We start from the raw sequence: 14,613 nt of genomic DNA on the forward strand, positions 1-14,613 counted from the left end.
GCTGCCATCCAGACCATGCCGACTCATAGCGCCCCTGGTGGGTACACTCCGTAACTGTTGACCGGAGTAGAAAGCCCAGTCTTTCTCCCGAGGAGCTGCTGGCGGTTTCCAACTGCCCACCATGTGGATCACAGCCCATGTGTACCCCCGACACCACCAGGCTCCTCCGGCAGACAATAACTAGGTTAAAATGGAACATAGTATCACTTGTTTTCCCTTTTAGCCCATTTTTCAATGTGTCCTAGTCTCTCTTACTTCTCTTGGACTACTGTTTTTCTTGTCTTATTTAGTTGTTGTTGCTGGGTTTTCTGGTATGATTTTCTTGATATGAAATCCAGGATCGACAGCTCTATAGAGATAGTCACTAGATAATAGAGTTATGGCAGGGGAGGCTGGAGGGGAGTGAAGAGCGAATGACAAGGGATACAAGAATGGGGAAAAAAAGTCCTCAAACTGACTGTGGTGAAAATTGTGCAACTCTTTTTAATATATTTGAATCATTGAATTATGCAGCATGTGAATTATATGTCAATCAAACTGTTCAAAGTAATTCTTAACTTTTGAAATAAAAACAGTTCACTTTTGAACTTTATCCTTCTTTAAAAGGAAATACTTCAGTGGGGAAATTAACTAGGCAGGAAAATAATAGCTTATTTGGAGTTGTGCCATTATTTCATACTACTTTATGGTCGAACTCAATTTGTCTATCTTTGTTAGTTTCTCAGACGCTTTCACAGTTATCTTACTTGACCTTAAAAAAAACGAGTCCACGAGATTTCCAGAACAGGTAGAATTGTTGTTCCCACGATGCAGATGAAGGCACTGAGCCGTGGAGAGCCGTGACGTGGCGTGGGATGTTCCATTAAGAGTGCCCAACCCCAGATTGCAAAGGCTGCTGCCCAGAATCTCACTCTCCGGGCCACCTAGGTCAGCTTGCCAAAACAATTCCCCATTTACAATGGCCAGCTCACCGACTACCCCTTGTCCTTCTACCTCACGGGGGTAAAAATAAGTACATCCGAATCCAAGTGAGTGTGCTGTTACTACAAGGACAACTGTGAGCTGTCTCTAATTCCATTTTCAAAAAAGGAAAGTGCTTGCACATTTCAGAACTTTAGTTATGAATGGTCACAGATCACCTGTGAGTCATCTCACCCGCTGGTTCAGAACAACACCAAAAAAGGAAGAGGACCGAAACGGAGGGCGGTCTAACCAGGAACGAGGCATGATAACAAAAGTAGTATCATGTATCAGTGGGAGAAAGAAAGGAGTACATAATTCATTTTCTCGCTGTATGGAGAAACATCAAACTTGAACGTGATGTGCTACATGCACATCTAAGATCAAAACCCAAAACAAAACCAACAAACAAACTCACTGCCATGAAGTCTGTTCCAACCTACAGCAACCCAAAAGGAAGGAAAAGCTGCCCCTGTGGGTTTCTGAGACTGTTACTTCTTATGGGAGGAGAAAGCCTCTTCTTTCTCCCGGGGAGCAGTAAGTGGTTTCAAACTGCTAGACTTGCAGTTAATAGGCAATGCGTAACCCCTATGCCACCAGGGCTCCCACTTCTAGGGTGGACAAGGACATACTGCAGATCACTCAGACCCCCTTCAGGTCTTGAAACAAACTCATCTCGGTGGCTCTGTTTTCATCCAAACAACAGACAGGTCTCTAATGGGAACAATTGGCACTAGGGAGGTGCACACACCAGTCATTTGGGATTAGCCGGGCAGCACTGGCCCAAGGAAAAGGTTCAGAAGGCTTAGGAGAGAAAGGGGGAAGGGAAGCAGAGAGAGTGTAGAAGTGATACCACATTGCAGCGACAGCAATCAATGAACTACCAGGCGTATGAATTACTGGCCAGAAATCTGCTTTCTTCTGTAAAACCTTCCCCCAATTCACAATTAAACTTCCAAAACAAACGGGAAAAAAATACTGCAAACTACTAAGATAAGATCCGGGGATACTCCTTTTTTTTTTAAGTGGACAAATGCTATGAATAGGCAGTTCTTATTGGGGAAAACACAAAGGACTAGTAAGTATGAGGAGATACTCAGCCTCACCAGTGTTAAGATGACACGAAGTCAATAATAGAAGCTGATGGATAGCATGTGGCTCGTGAATCGAGCGACTGTCTCTACTAGGCCAGGGGAGAACGGCCGCTGTGGGTTTCTGAGACTGTCGCTCTTTACGGGAGTAGAAAGCCCCGTCTTTCTCCTGTCCAGCAGGTGGAGATTTCCAGCTGCTGCAGAGAGAAAAGAAGTTGCAAAGATTCTCCTTATCCTGCGGGACCAGCGTGGCTGTGGAGACCGGCCAGCATAGAGCCGGGAAAAGAAACGGTGATCCGGAAGAACTTCACACAGCACTGTTTCTGAAGAATAATCACAGATTTACCCTCACACAGAGTTCTAGTCCGACCTTGGGGTTTCTGCTTCTTGAAACAGACTACTTGTGGATAATTCTTCAAAAGAGCGCCGTGCCCAGCGCAACGCTGACTTTACGGACTAGGCGAGTGCTTGGCTTCATGGAGACTTTGGGGAACCAGTACCCTCAAGGCTCAAGGTTCAAAGAACATCCCAACACAATGGCCTGAGTAGATCACCTCACCTCCATGGACCCCAGAAATCTGGACTCCGGGAGAACTGGAACCCAGAGACGGGAACAGTGAAATCATGTGAGACGTCAGCTTATGCCTGTTAGAGTCCTAACAAATGAGAAACCTCACCATAGCAGGAACCGACAGGTGGTGACAACGGCCACATACTCCGCGCAGCACTCCAGGTGCATGGACACTCCCGTACACCTCACCACCCAGCAATTCCATCGCTTGCTTGGTACCTCCGGAGCCCGTGGCACACGGATGCACATAGAAACCCTACGGAAATGTTTGTGATACGGCTGATTGCAGTAGCAACGACTCGGAGGCAAACGAAGTCTCCATCAGTGGGGAACAGACAGGAAAGTACAGAATGCCATCCTGACGGGCAGTCAGAAAGAGCGAGCCAACTCACTGACAGCAAGCTTGTGTGACTTTCAGAGACAAGATGTCACCTGGCAAAGAGCCAGCGTGAGATTCCTGGCATAATATTATCACATAAATTGAAAACACCAAAAAGCATGCATGAAAGGTGCCTAGATATATGTAGAGGAGCCCTGGTAGCACGGTGGTTACCAGGGTGGCCTTCGAGTCCCACAAAGAGTGGTAGTCTCAGGTCTCAGGAACCCACAGGTACAGTTCTACTCTGTCCTGCAGCTAGGAATGGATTCATCGGCAGTGAGTTGTGTTTGTGGTTGATCTACATATGTATATTGGTAAACATAGAGATAAAGAACTGCTAGACCCGGAAGAAAAAGCAGTTGTCTTCAGTCAACTTCCACTCATGGCTGCCCCGTGCGTTTCAGAATGGAACTGCTCTCTGTGGGGTTTCCAAGGCTGTAGTCTCTCAGCAGGATCTCCAGGCCATTCTGCCAGGGCACCTCGAGGTAGCCTCAAACCGCCAATCTTCCCATTGGAAGTTGGATTCACTCTGTGCACCACCCAGGGCTCATAGACATATACTAATTCTGTGAGAAGGCCCACTGGATGTGAGAAAGGGAATTGGATGAAAGATGTAGAGATAAACTCTTAACAATAAAAATGGACAGGTGTTGATAGCATTCCCCTCGACGGAGTGGACAATTCCTTTCTCTGCACCTCAAGTCCATCAGAACGAGTCATGAGCTACTGCAGAAAGTGGTAGGGTGCTTGCTCAAAAAAGCTGACCCAGCAATCCCTCTACTCCACTTATAGCCTAAAGAAGTTAGAGCCTCAGCGTGGACAGATGCATGCACATGCGTGTTCATCACAACACTATTTGCGAGCTACAAAGATGGAAACAACCCAAATGCCCGGGAGAGAAAGACTGACTAAATAAACCGCGACGCATACACACAGTGGAATGCTGTGCAAGGTTGAAGAAGCACGATGAATCTGCAAGACACCTCAGAGCATGGATGGATTGGAGGACATTAGGCTGAGTGAAATTAGCCAAGCCCAACACAGCCAATAGTGTAGGAGACTGCTATTGTGGAAAGTCAAGGGAAGGTTTCCACATGGAAAGAAACATACTTTGATGGTTAAGGAGAGTGAGGGGGAAAGGGGGGTGGGGGGGAGTCACAGACTATCAGGGAGATGGCTGTGAACTGGGGCGAAGGGGCAGACCCTTTACAGCAAGAGGGAAGTTGTAAACCATGATGGCAGCAGGCTGAAACACTGGGGGCTTGCAAGAGTTAAAGTCAATCGAGGGCAAACACTACGATAGACACACTCCTGCGATTGTGGGGAACTAAACCCCGGGGCTTGAAAAGACATACAGGCTGAACAGATGGGGGAGGGGGAGTGAGAGTATGCGTGCAAATCTATACAGATTGGACCGAAGATATTTGCATAGGTGCATTGACTTTGGCTGCAAACATCTCCATGAATGCGGTGGAGCACACAGGACACACATTTTTTAATGCAAACGTTTGAATACCTAACCAAACTCCTTGGGGTCCTGGGGATCGGGACCATTGTCTCAGCGTCTGTTGGTATAACATAATTCAAAGAGACCGCATCCTACACCCTATTTGGATGAGCAGCACCTGGGCTCTTAAAATCTCCTGAGCTGCCCTCTCAAGTGTACCCACTGGTTCCCCGCTCCCCCACCCCCCAAATCTGGAGAAAAAGACAGTGATGAAAATGGAAAGATGTATGGAAACGTTTAGTGAAGTAGACGACCTTCACGAACATCCGTTTCCACAGCTCTGAGACCAGAAGAACTAGATGGTGCCCGGCCGCCATCACCAACTGGTCTGAAAGGGATCCCATGAGAAGGCTCTGGATAGAGGGGAAAGTAGAACAGAACTGACCACCGCAGAAGAGCCCAGGGTGCTCGGTCAGAAGACAAGCGAGACCCCCAAAACGACAGCCCCGAGTCACCTCTCAGATCTGAAGCTGGACTCGCTATTGTGGTAGAATCGTCAACCAGTCTGAGAGCAGCACTTACCCAGGGACAAAATTCAGAGGGTTAGGGAGAAAGGAGGAACGGAAACAGGAGACGCAGGGAGAAAGCTGGCAACGTGAAGGGTGTTGCTGTGCTGAAGGGATCGAGCTGGATGAGTTGAAACAAAATGCGTCTGAATCGTTGGATGTAAAACTGAGGCTCTGCTCTGTAAACTCTCTTCCAATTCACAATAAATACTTGGGGGGGAAAAAAGAACAAATATAGTGTCACTCAAACTCCCTGCCATTGAATCGACTCACGCTCCTAGGTGCAACTGCCTCTACGGGGTTTCCGAGACGGAATCTTTACCAGCCTTGCCATTCGCCAGCCAGTGGGTCATCCACTCCACTGCCAAGGCCCCTTCGTGTGAAGTACAAAGGCATTAAAGTCTTGCCCCAGCATAATACAGATGAAACAGCTGGCAACTAACGAGCCCCAAACAAAACAAAACGCAGAGAGTTGTGAAGACGGAGAGACAACGCAAAAGGCAGCCTCTGTCCTACCGCCCTAAACCATATTGTCCCAGCAAAGCTTCCCCCGCAAAACCAAGCTTGATGCCATGAAGTCAATTCTGACTCACAGCAACCCTCTAGAACAGAACAGAACCGCCCTTGTGGGTTTCCGAGAGGGTAGATCTTTACAGGAGCAGAAAGGCAGAAAGGCTCATCCTATCTGGTGGTTTCAAACCTACGACGCCTGGGAGAGAAATGGTCAAGGGAGAAAGAGAAGAGAGTAAGGTTCATAGAAGGGAGACAGACCGACCCTCAGCCTGCAATCTCTGGTGAGCTGTGCTCCTTCAGAAGTTCGAAGCCCCTCCAAAGAAAATAGCAGCCCCCGGAGGGAGGAGGAAAGCCGGTGGGAAGCACCCCTGGGATCTCGGCTTCTCCCTCACCTGCTGCTTGGCGTTCTCCACCTCGGCCGTCAGCCTCTGAATCAGCCGGTTCAGCTCGCTGAGCTCCTCCTTGGTTCTGCGGAGGTTCTCGCCCTGCTGCGTGACTGTGGTCTTCATCTCCTCGCACTGCAGGGAGGGAGGCAGACATGCAGAAACAGCCCACGGGTGCAGCGGAGCTGTGGTGCTGCCCATCCCTGTCCCTCGTCCAGCCTCCCCCACCCAGGGGAGCCAGGCCACCACGCTGCTATTGCTTCACCACCACCGTCTGCTTGCTCTGGACTTCGGCTACAGCCGGGCTTCCCTTCCCAGGGAAGGCCCAGGACCATGGTGGGCTCACACATGCCCCCAGCCCTCCTGTTCACCTTGGTTTGGTACCAGGATTCGGCCTCAGCCCTGCTGCTGCTGGCAATGGCATCGTACTGGGCCTTGATCTCTGCCACCACTGAGTCCATGTTGAGCTCCCGGCTGTTGTCCATCTTCACCACGACTGAGGTGTCTGAGATTTGGGACTGGAGGAGGCAAATTTCCTGCCGGAGACAAGCCCCAGAGGCCCTCAGCTCCCAACCCACCTTCACCCCACCAACCATCCAAAGAGCAGCCCCAACTCTCCCAGCTTTGGAAGGAACGTCTCAACCTGGCAGCAGTCAGGAAAGTTTGGTGGGCGCCCGCTCAAGGCCTGGTCCACAGAGCCAGCTGTCTGGATTATTCTACCCAGGGCCTTAGAGCACTACCCAGAGACCATTGCTGCTGGGCCCAGAAGGAAAGGACATTCAGAACCCAGGAGAGTTAAGAACTGTCCCCAGAACGAAGGACACGGGTCAGGCCACTCCCTGAGACACGGGACCGGACACGGGACAGGCCACTCCCTGGGAAAACCCTCCTCTGCCTCGTCCCCCAGCAGCTCTTCCAGAGCAGCAAGAGGCTCACCTCCTGGTAGAGGGACTGCAGGAAGCCGATCTCCTCCCTCAGCGCCTCCACATTGGCCTCCAGGTCCGCCTTGCGCAGGTAGGCGCAGTCCACGTCCTGGTGGAGACAGACAGAGAGGGGCGGCTGTGGGAGAAGCCCCCTCATCATGGCCCGGAGCCCTCTTCACTCCTCTGAAGGGAACCCTGTGCCTGTCTCTTGGCCTCTCGGCTGCTGCTTACCTAACGTGCACTTTATAAGTCTACCCTTGACCTTTCATCTTTATCCTCCAGGCTTCTTTAGAAGAGACAGGGCCTTTAATGCCAACACATAGGAGGAGAGAGGAGGAGAGAGGTGGGGTGGGGGACTTGATCTCGGAATACACAAGCGTGAGCGGAACCAGACATTTCCACCTAGGAAAAGCGGGACCCCTCCAGACCCGCAGGCTGTGCTGAAGAAGGAAGCCTCCGTCATTGCCTCAAATGTTAGGTGTCTAAGCCCAAGGGGCTCATGGGGCATGCGCGTGTGTGGTCCACAGAACCACGGTGTACCTACTGATAGGTCTCCCGGGTCAAGCAACATCCACCCTACTCCACCTACCCTAAAAGCTGACTCTTCTGCCCCAGATCAAGAAGACACCTCTACTGGCAGTGTTCTTACCAGCCCCCTCTCCTTTCAGAAAGGTACCCAGGGCTAACGCGGTTGGCTACCACCCACCCTGCTGGGGGTTCACGCCTACTGGATATGTTTTGGAAGAAAGACTCGGTCCTCTAGTTGTGAAGAACCAGCCACTGAAGCTCTGCGGAGCACAGTTCCCCTTGGGGTGCCCATGGGGTCCCCAGGGTTAGAGTTCATTGGACAGCAGCTGCTTTGGATCTCTCCATTCCATGATCAGTCACAAGGAGTGTGACTGGGACACCGGTCATTATGACCCAAACCGAACCCACTCCCCTCCTGTCCATCCCAACTTGTAGCAGCCCCACGGAAGTGCCCAAGACCGCAACTCCATGGGGGCAGTCAGCCTCATTGTCCTCCTTCAGAGCAGCTGGTGGGTTTGAACCACCAACCTTGCAGTGAGCAGCCCAGTGCTTAACCCACAGCGCCATCATGGCCTCTCACTATTACTAAAGACACTGTCACACCCCTGTTTTCCACCAGAGGAAAAGCAATATCAGGTTTGTTTGTTTGCTTCCCCAGCTAGTCTGCTGACCCTCTGCAATTGTCCCGATTGAGGGCCAGAGCTCACACAATCACTAGCAAGTTGAGACCCAGCATGGATCCGATGGAGGAGGCAGTGCTCACATCAAAGCCGATGGAAAAGCAAGCATTTCAGTGAATCGACAGCTTCTACAAAGCCCTCCAGCAACTGGATGAGGTTTCCTTTGTCAGGTGTCTGTCAACCCTGCCTGGGTCTCTGCGCAGAGGCCACAGTCAAACCAATGGGCCTTCCTTTGCCAGGGGGCCTGAGTGCCTTCCTACCTCCAGGCTGACTAGAGTGAGCATGAGCAGACATCCCATGTCCAGAATTTGGATCCTCCCTGTGTGTGTGAAGAGTCACTTACCTTCTTCAACACTACAAAGTCATTCTCAGCCGTGGTCCTGAGCGCTACCTCTTCTTCGTACCTGATGAGAAAGAGCACAGGCAGAAATGTCCCTGGGGCTGAGAACTTCAGCTGGCTCTTCCCCTGAGCCTTGTCAGAGGGGAGCTTGGCCTCCCTGGACTTTTATTTCCCAGCCATAAAGGGTCCATTAAAAGGACATTGGACCTGTAGTCTAAGTCCTTGGCATCTAGCCTCTGAAGTAGACCTTCAGGTCTGACCGAAGTAGCTATAAACGTAGGGCAAGTCATGTAAGCTCTGCACCTTGGCTTAAAATGCTGACTGTACAATGGAGTTCTCAGGAAATGTTTGCAGAATGAATGAAAGACTAATGCTCACTGCCAGTGAGTTGGCTCCTGACTGATGGCGACCCCACTCACCATAGGACCGGGCCACATTGTCTGATTTTCCAGGAGGCCAGCCGACCTTTCTTCCTAATCTGTCTAAGTCGGGAAGCTCCACGGAAATCCGTCCAACATCCTAGCAAGCCTCCCACGGACAGATGGGGTATGACTGTGGCTGAGGGACAGTGGCTGGGGTTCGATCCTCGGTCTCCCACATAGAAGACAAGCCGTCCAACACTAAACTGCCACTGCTCCCTTTTAGCGCGGAACTGTGTCCAAGCATAATGCTAATCTATGAAGCCACCCCCAGTGTCATTCTGTGCCCCTGTCCCCAAGATCCAAGCCAGTAACCACCACAGTGGCCTGGAACTGTGCCACTGTGCCCAGACCACTCAGAGTATTTTCCACAGCCCTCCTCCACCAACCGGGGCCCTTCCTGTTACCCACGGGGCCTTATCTCCAGAGCATCCCTGCCCAGCCAACCAACAGGATCAGCGTTCCCAGAGAGCGGTCTCCATAACATTTTAAATACCGGGCAATTAGGGCTGCCATAAACCCTCAGTCTATAATTATCAGCCCTTACACCCCCAGAGTGCAAGCAGACCCTGACACCTACAAATTGGGGCTCGTATCCGTAATTGCATCACCCCCAAGTCAAGGCCGACTTCTGGGTCTGTCAGGATGGTACAACCGGACCTTCCAAGACCAGGATTCTGAGACTATTAGCACCACCCTGACTAATGAATGCCAACCTCACCCTTCATCTTCCATAACTGTGGGGAGAGAGGGCCAAGTTACCCAGTGGAGTGTAGACTAGGGTTGGCCAAACTAAATAATCCCCTTTGAAGCGAAAGGTTCACCTGGTGCATTATGGAAGAACACTGTGCAGAACAAGAGCTTGTGAAGAATCATCCAGGCCTCTTGGATGACAGAAGCTGGTGGAGAAGCTACCTGGCCCAGGACTTTTGCCTTCCAGCCCACCCTAGAGCGGACGGCTCCCAAGGCCTGCTCTTGAGCTCTGCTGGCTCAGCCCCACCCGTTCTGCGAGTGCCTTTCTCCCCATCTCTGGGTCAGCTTAGGCCCTGGATGTGTGTCCCACCTCTTCTAGGCTTGGAGTTGCTCTTCTTGCCCAAGTTTTCCCCTGTCCCCTCATCGGGGCCGGCCGCATTCGTCCCAAGCCAAGACGAAACAGAGCAGGCCAAGGACAGAACAATCCGATAAGCCGTCTAGGGCGGTTTGGCCGTCCCTCTGAGGTCTCCATCTCTGGCAGTTTCACGGCATCCACCTGAGACCTACTTCACCATAACCATGCCCAGCCCAGCCCTGCTCACTTCTTCTTGTAGCCCTCCATGGCCTCCTGCACGTGGTTGAGCTCCGAGGCCAGCCGCCCGCTGTCGGCCTCCACGCACTCGGCCTCCCGCCTCAGCGTCTCGATGTAGCCGTTGAACAGGGGCTCCAGGTTGCTCTCGCAGCAGCGCTGGTTCTGGTAGAACTGCCACTTGGTCTCCAGCAGCTTGTTCTGTTGCTCCAGGAAGCGCACCTGCCGTCCAGGATGGGGGGAGAGAGACCAGCGGGAAGCTCTGAGGGAGAACGGGCCAGTCCCCCAAAACTCTCTCTGCCCTTGGGGATGATCTCTGACCTGAAGCAGTCTTTGACCAGGCCCAGGTGGACAAATCATTTATCAAAGTCTGAGCGTGACCCCTTCTCTTCCGTCCCATCTCCCCCTCCCCCAAAGAGCACATAATATGGAGTGGTATATTTATTCTGCATGAAATAAAATCACATCTGACCCTAGAAATGCCCTCTAGAGCATATGTGGCAGGCTGAAGAATGCCCCACCAAAGTTACCCACAGGAGCTCTGATGGCATAGTGGTTATGCATTGGGCTGAAATTCAAAAGGTCAGCAGTTTGAAACTATCAGCCACTCAGGAGGAGAAAGATAGGACTTTCTACTCCTGTAAACAGTTACAGTCTGGAAATCTCACAGGGCCAGTTCTACCCTGTCCTATAGGGTTGCTATGATTTGGCATTGACTTGATGGAAATGAGTTTGGTTTTTTGGAAAGTTACCCACCCCCTAATCCCTGGATCTGGTGAATGTTACATCACATGACAAACTGGCCCTGGCAGATGGAATGAAGGTTATGGAACTGAAGATCTGGAGATAATCCCCTGACTATCCAGAGGGGCCCAGGAGCCACGGTGGCGTATTGGGTTATGGTTCAGGCTTCAAAGTCAACAGTTCAAAACCAGCTGCCACTCCAAGGGAGAAAGATGAGGCTTTCTACTCCTAAAAAGAGTTACAGTCTCTGAAACCCACAGTGGGAGTTCTACCCTGTCCTATAGGGTTGCTATGAGTCAGTATCGATTCCATGGTAGTGGGTTTCAAGGGGCCTGGTGTAATTACAAGTGCCCTTAAAGGTGGAAGAGGAAGGCAGAGAGAAGCGCGAGAGACATTGAAAAGTAGAGGCCACAGCCCACCATGGCTGGCTTTGAAGCTGAAGGAAAGGAAGCCACGAGCCAAAGAATGCAGTCAACCTCTCAAAATTGAGCTCCCACCCCTGCTGCCAGCCAGCGAGGAAGTGGGCCCACCGGGCTACAGCCAAGAGAAACTCACTTTGACCCAAAGCCCGTATGTCCCTGGGAATGGATTCTCCTTTGGCAGAAACTCCGCTGGCAGGCCTGCACTGTGTTCTGAAAGTAGGGCACTGTCGGGGGGCTCAGGGCTCCAAGGGTCATGTCACAACCCCAGGGCACCCACCTTGTCGATGAAGGCCGCGAACTTGTTGTTGAGGCACTTGATCTGCTCCTTCTCCTCGTGCTTCACGCACTGCGCGTTGGGGTCGATCTCCAGGTTGAGGGGCGTCAGCAGGCTCTCGTTGACCGTCACGCTGGTGATGCAGGATGGGATGGGCCCACCAAGACCCCCTGCCCGGTAGCCAAAGCTGCCTCCACTTCTCAGGGGCCTCCCGCAACTCACAGCAATCCGGGGGGACCCCACTGCACACAGGCTCCGGCTGCCAAAGCCGCTGAGGCGCCTGTAGCCTGGCCCCCCGGGGCTGCCCCCTCGGTAGGTGACTGCGCTGAAGCAGCTGTGAGCCCCGGGCTTGGGCAGGACAGCAGAGCAGGAGCTGAAATTGCGGGTGGTGCAGCCGGAGCTGATGCGGTAGGAACGGCTGGCCATGTCTCTGCCCCACAGAACGTACCAGGGATGAGAAGAAGCGGCCTGAGAGGATTCCAGGTCTCACTGGGGCTGTCAAAGTGCCTGCCTTTTATCAGGCAGCGGGCAAGCCTCCTGACAACATAAAAGGCGGGAGAAAGTCATTAATGCCATTTATGAGCGTGGGAATCTCCCAGGAGGCAGGCAGAGAGGGAAGCTGGAACTTGTCTTTTAATAGGCATCTCAAGGAGACCGTGCATCACAATAAACCTGTCGCCCTGCCTTTTCAACCTCGTGGGCCTGGACATATCTCTAAGCCCCTAATTCCCCCTTGGGGGCTGCAGGTAGACCAGGGTCATTATCCCACATGGGCAAGTGGAGGCATAGGCCAGCATCATCCTGAGACCTGAAGGGTCCTATGTCCCACTCAGGTTCTTCCTGGCCAGTCCTTCCAGGGTGAGCACATGTCTCCCTGTGAGGCTGCATGGACACCCATCTTTCCAGGATGGGCACATGTGTCCCACTATGGCTGAAGGGACACTTGTCCCATCCTTGCAGGTTAAACACATGTGGCTGGTGCCTCTGTAAGTCTTACTATAATTCTTCTCTGCATTCTGTCTTTACCGTGGCTACTGGTACTTGTGTGGCCCCCTGGGAGGCAGAAATAGTCCCTCTGCACCTTTAATATCTCCCATGGCAATGAGCACACACTAGGTCCTCCCAAAACGTTGTCAGAATTGAACTGACTAGACACCAGAGGTATCTGGCTGGTATCTGGGGAGCTGCTTTGACTCGGTCTGTAAGGGTGTTTTGGACCCTCCACTGTGTGCCAAGCCCTGGGGCTACCCTCGGAGAGCTGTCCTGGTGGAGGCCCAGGTATGTCAAGGAGCAAAACATCCATTCAAGAGGTAAGAGCTGAGGCCCATCAGAAAGAAGCAAATCTGGGGGAGAACAGACCCTTGAAGAGGCTGTGATCTCACCAGGTCGGCCAGACATACAGGGGACGCCCACAGCAAGACGATGAACACAGGTCATCTCACGCGTCTCCTTTCACAACCCAGAAGAGCAGGGTGCAAAGGAGATTGAAGGGTTAAGCACCTGCTTTGTTTACATAGTGTCAGGTCAGAGCCTCCCCTAATTATGCCAAGCTACCCACCTTCACCCCCAGGCCCTGGAGCAAAGCCATCCTTACCGAGAAGACGAAGGGAAACCACCTTTGAAGCACCGTCTCAGAAGCAGGCTGGGGTCGGAGAGGGGATCAGGAAAGAGCCAAATGGAGCAGTAGGCAATGGTGGGCCTTTTTGGTGTCTTGCATCCGGACACACACACCTCACTGCGGAGAGACCCGGTGGACAGACTCACATCCTGGGGGGAGAGGATGGGGGTGGACTGGATCCAGAGACAGCTGGGCCCAGCCCGTTCCAGTGGGTGCTGGTCTGAGAAGGGGGTGTTGTTTCTGCATCTTGGAGGACTGAGCTCTTCCAGGGCGGGCTGGGAGACCTCCTGGAAACTCGGTACTTTCAGAAACAACCAGGGTCACGTGGGAACAAGCATGGCGGCTATCTTGTTGGCAGGTGCTGCAGAGAGGATTCGGCTCACAGAGACCCCACGTGACAGAGCAGAGCTGCCCCAGCAGGTTTCAGGCTGCCATCTTTGTGGTAGCAAGTTGCCAGGTATTTCTGCCGGAGAACCAATGGGTGAGTTTGCAGCCCAGCACTTAGTGGCTTCCCCAAGGCAAATTAAAGCTAAGACAATGGTCTGGGGTGCATTTCCCCAGAATGGGCTTGGTGTGGGCCAGGTTACTGCGTGCATGCCTATATTCCTATATTATACAGAAGGCCCCAAACCAGATCAAACTCACTGCCATCAAGGGGATTCCAACTCTTAGCCCCCCAGTACGATAGAGGAGAATTGCCCTTGTGAGTTTCCGAGACTGTAACTCTCTAGAGGAGTAGAAAGCCTCATCTTTTTGGTAGGTTCAAACTACTGACCTTGTGGTTAGCAGCCCAACTGGTAATACCCTCCACCAGGACGCCTTTCAAGAAGGCCCCAGGCTATCAGTACATCCATACCCAAACTCACGGCCATCCAGCCGATTCAGACTCACAGCTTGTGGGGTCAAGCCACCAACTTTTGGGTTAACAGTCCAACGGTTAACACACTGTGCCATCAGGAAGCCTTACACACATGCCTCAAATTGTATAACGGCTCCTGCAGACTCTTCGGTAGTGCCTGAGGCCCCTGTGGTCAATCGAGAGTTCATCCAGAAGAATGAGGTCTATTCACAAAATGCCTAGGTACCCTGCTTGACATGCATCTTGGGTAGCAAGCCCCTGCCTGCTGTGTGAGTGTGTAGGGCAAGGGTCTGAGGACCACAGACAGGGACACCTTTGTGCGTTGTAGGAGTGGCACAGGATGTCCATCTTCCCTCCTCATGCATGAGACATGGAACTGACTCCATTCATTCACCCGTTCTTTCACATTTACTCAGAGGAGTTGTGTGTCAAGCACTGAACCCTGGTGAGTTAGTTAATTGTGCCAACCTGGCCGAAAAACACTTGTGGGGCTAATTGAAAGGCGGAGGGATAAATGGGTGGTGAGCCTCACCTTTCTAGTTCTCGGATCTCTTGTTTGTGATGGTCGCACCAGGGTGCAGCTGCCTTAGCAGTTCCCTGCTTCAGCTTGCAAG

At 52.2% G+C, this 14,613-nt stretch overlaps 2 protein-coding genes across 2 annotated transcripts in view; one reads left to right on the forward strand and one right to left on the reverse strand.

Annotated features, from left to right (window-relative positions):
* The window catches only part of LOC101638194 (keratin, type II cuticular Hb5-like), a 14,998-nt gene extending 3,035 nt beyond the window's left edge, over nucleotides 1-11,963 (reverse strand). The window contains exons 1-7 of the mRNA XM_004711458.2: nucleotides 11,526-11,963; nucleotides 10,096-10,304; nucleotides 8,385-8,445; nucleotides 6,847-6,942; nucleotides 6,282-6,446; nucleotides 5,920-6,045; nucleotides 5,719-5,723 (exon numbers count right to left, since the gene is read on the reverse strand). Of these exons, the coding sequence (XP_004711515.1) occupies nucleotides 5,719-5,723; nucleotides 5,920-6,045; nucleotides 6,282-6,446; nucleotides 6,847-6,942; nucleotides 8,385-8,445; nucleotides 10,096-10,304; nucleotides 11,526-11,948 (1,085 nt within the window). The 5' untranslated portion in view covers nucleotides 11,949-11,963. The remainder of the gene's footprint in view (nucleotides 1-5,718; nucleotides 5,724-5,919; nucleotides 6,046-6,281; nucleotides 6,447-6,846; nucleotides 6,943-8,384; nucleotides 8,446-10,095; nucleotides 10,305-11,525) is intronic.
* Nucleotides 11,964-13,476: 1,513 nt separating this feature from the next.
* The window catches only part of LOC101638505 (keratin, type II microfibrillar, component 7C), a 19,359-nt gene continuing 18,222 nt past the window's right edge, over nucleotides 13,477-14,613 (forward strand). Inside the window, exon 1 of the mRNA XM_004711459.1 lies at nucleotides 13,477-13,498. Within this exon, the coding sequence (XP_004711516.1) occupies nucleotides 13,477-13,498 (22 nt within the window). The remainder of the gene's footprint in view (nucleotides 13,499-14,613) is intronic.

The sequence above is a fragment of the Echinops telfairi genome, unplaced genomic scaffold (assembly GCF_000313985.2).
Source record: "Echinops telfairi isolate 266 unplaced genomic scaffold, ASM31398v2 ScPeMD7_12;HRSCAF=54, whole genome shotgun sequence".
In the NCBI taxonomy this organism is placed as follows: domain Eukaryota; kingdom Metazoa; phylum Chordata; class Mammalia; order Afrosoricida; family Tenrecidae; genus Echinops; species Echinops telfairi.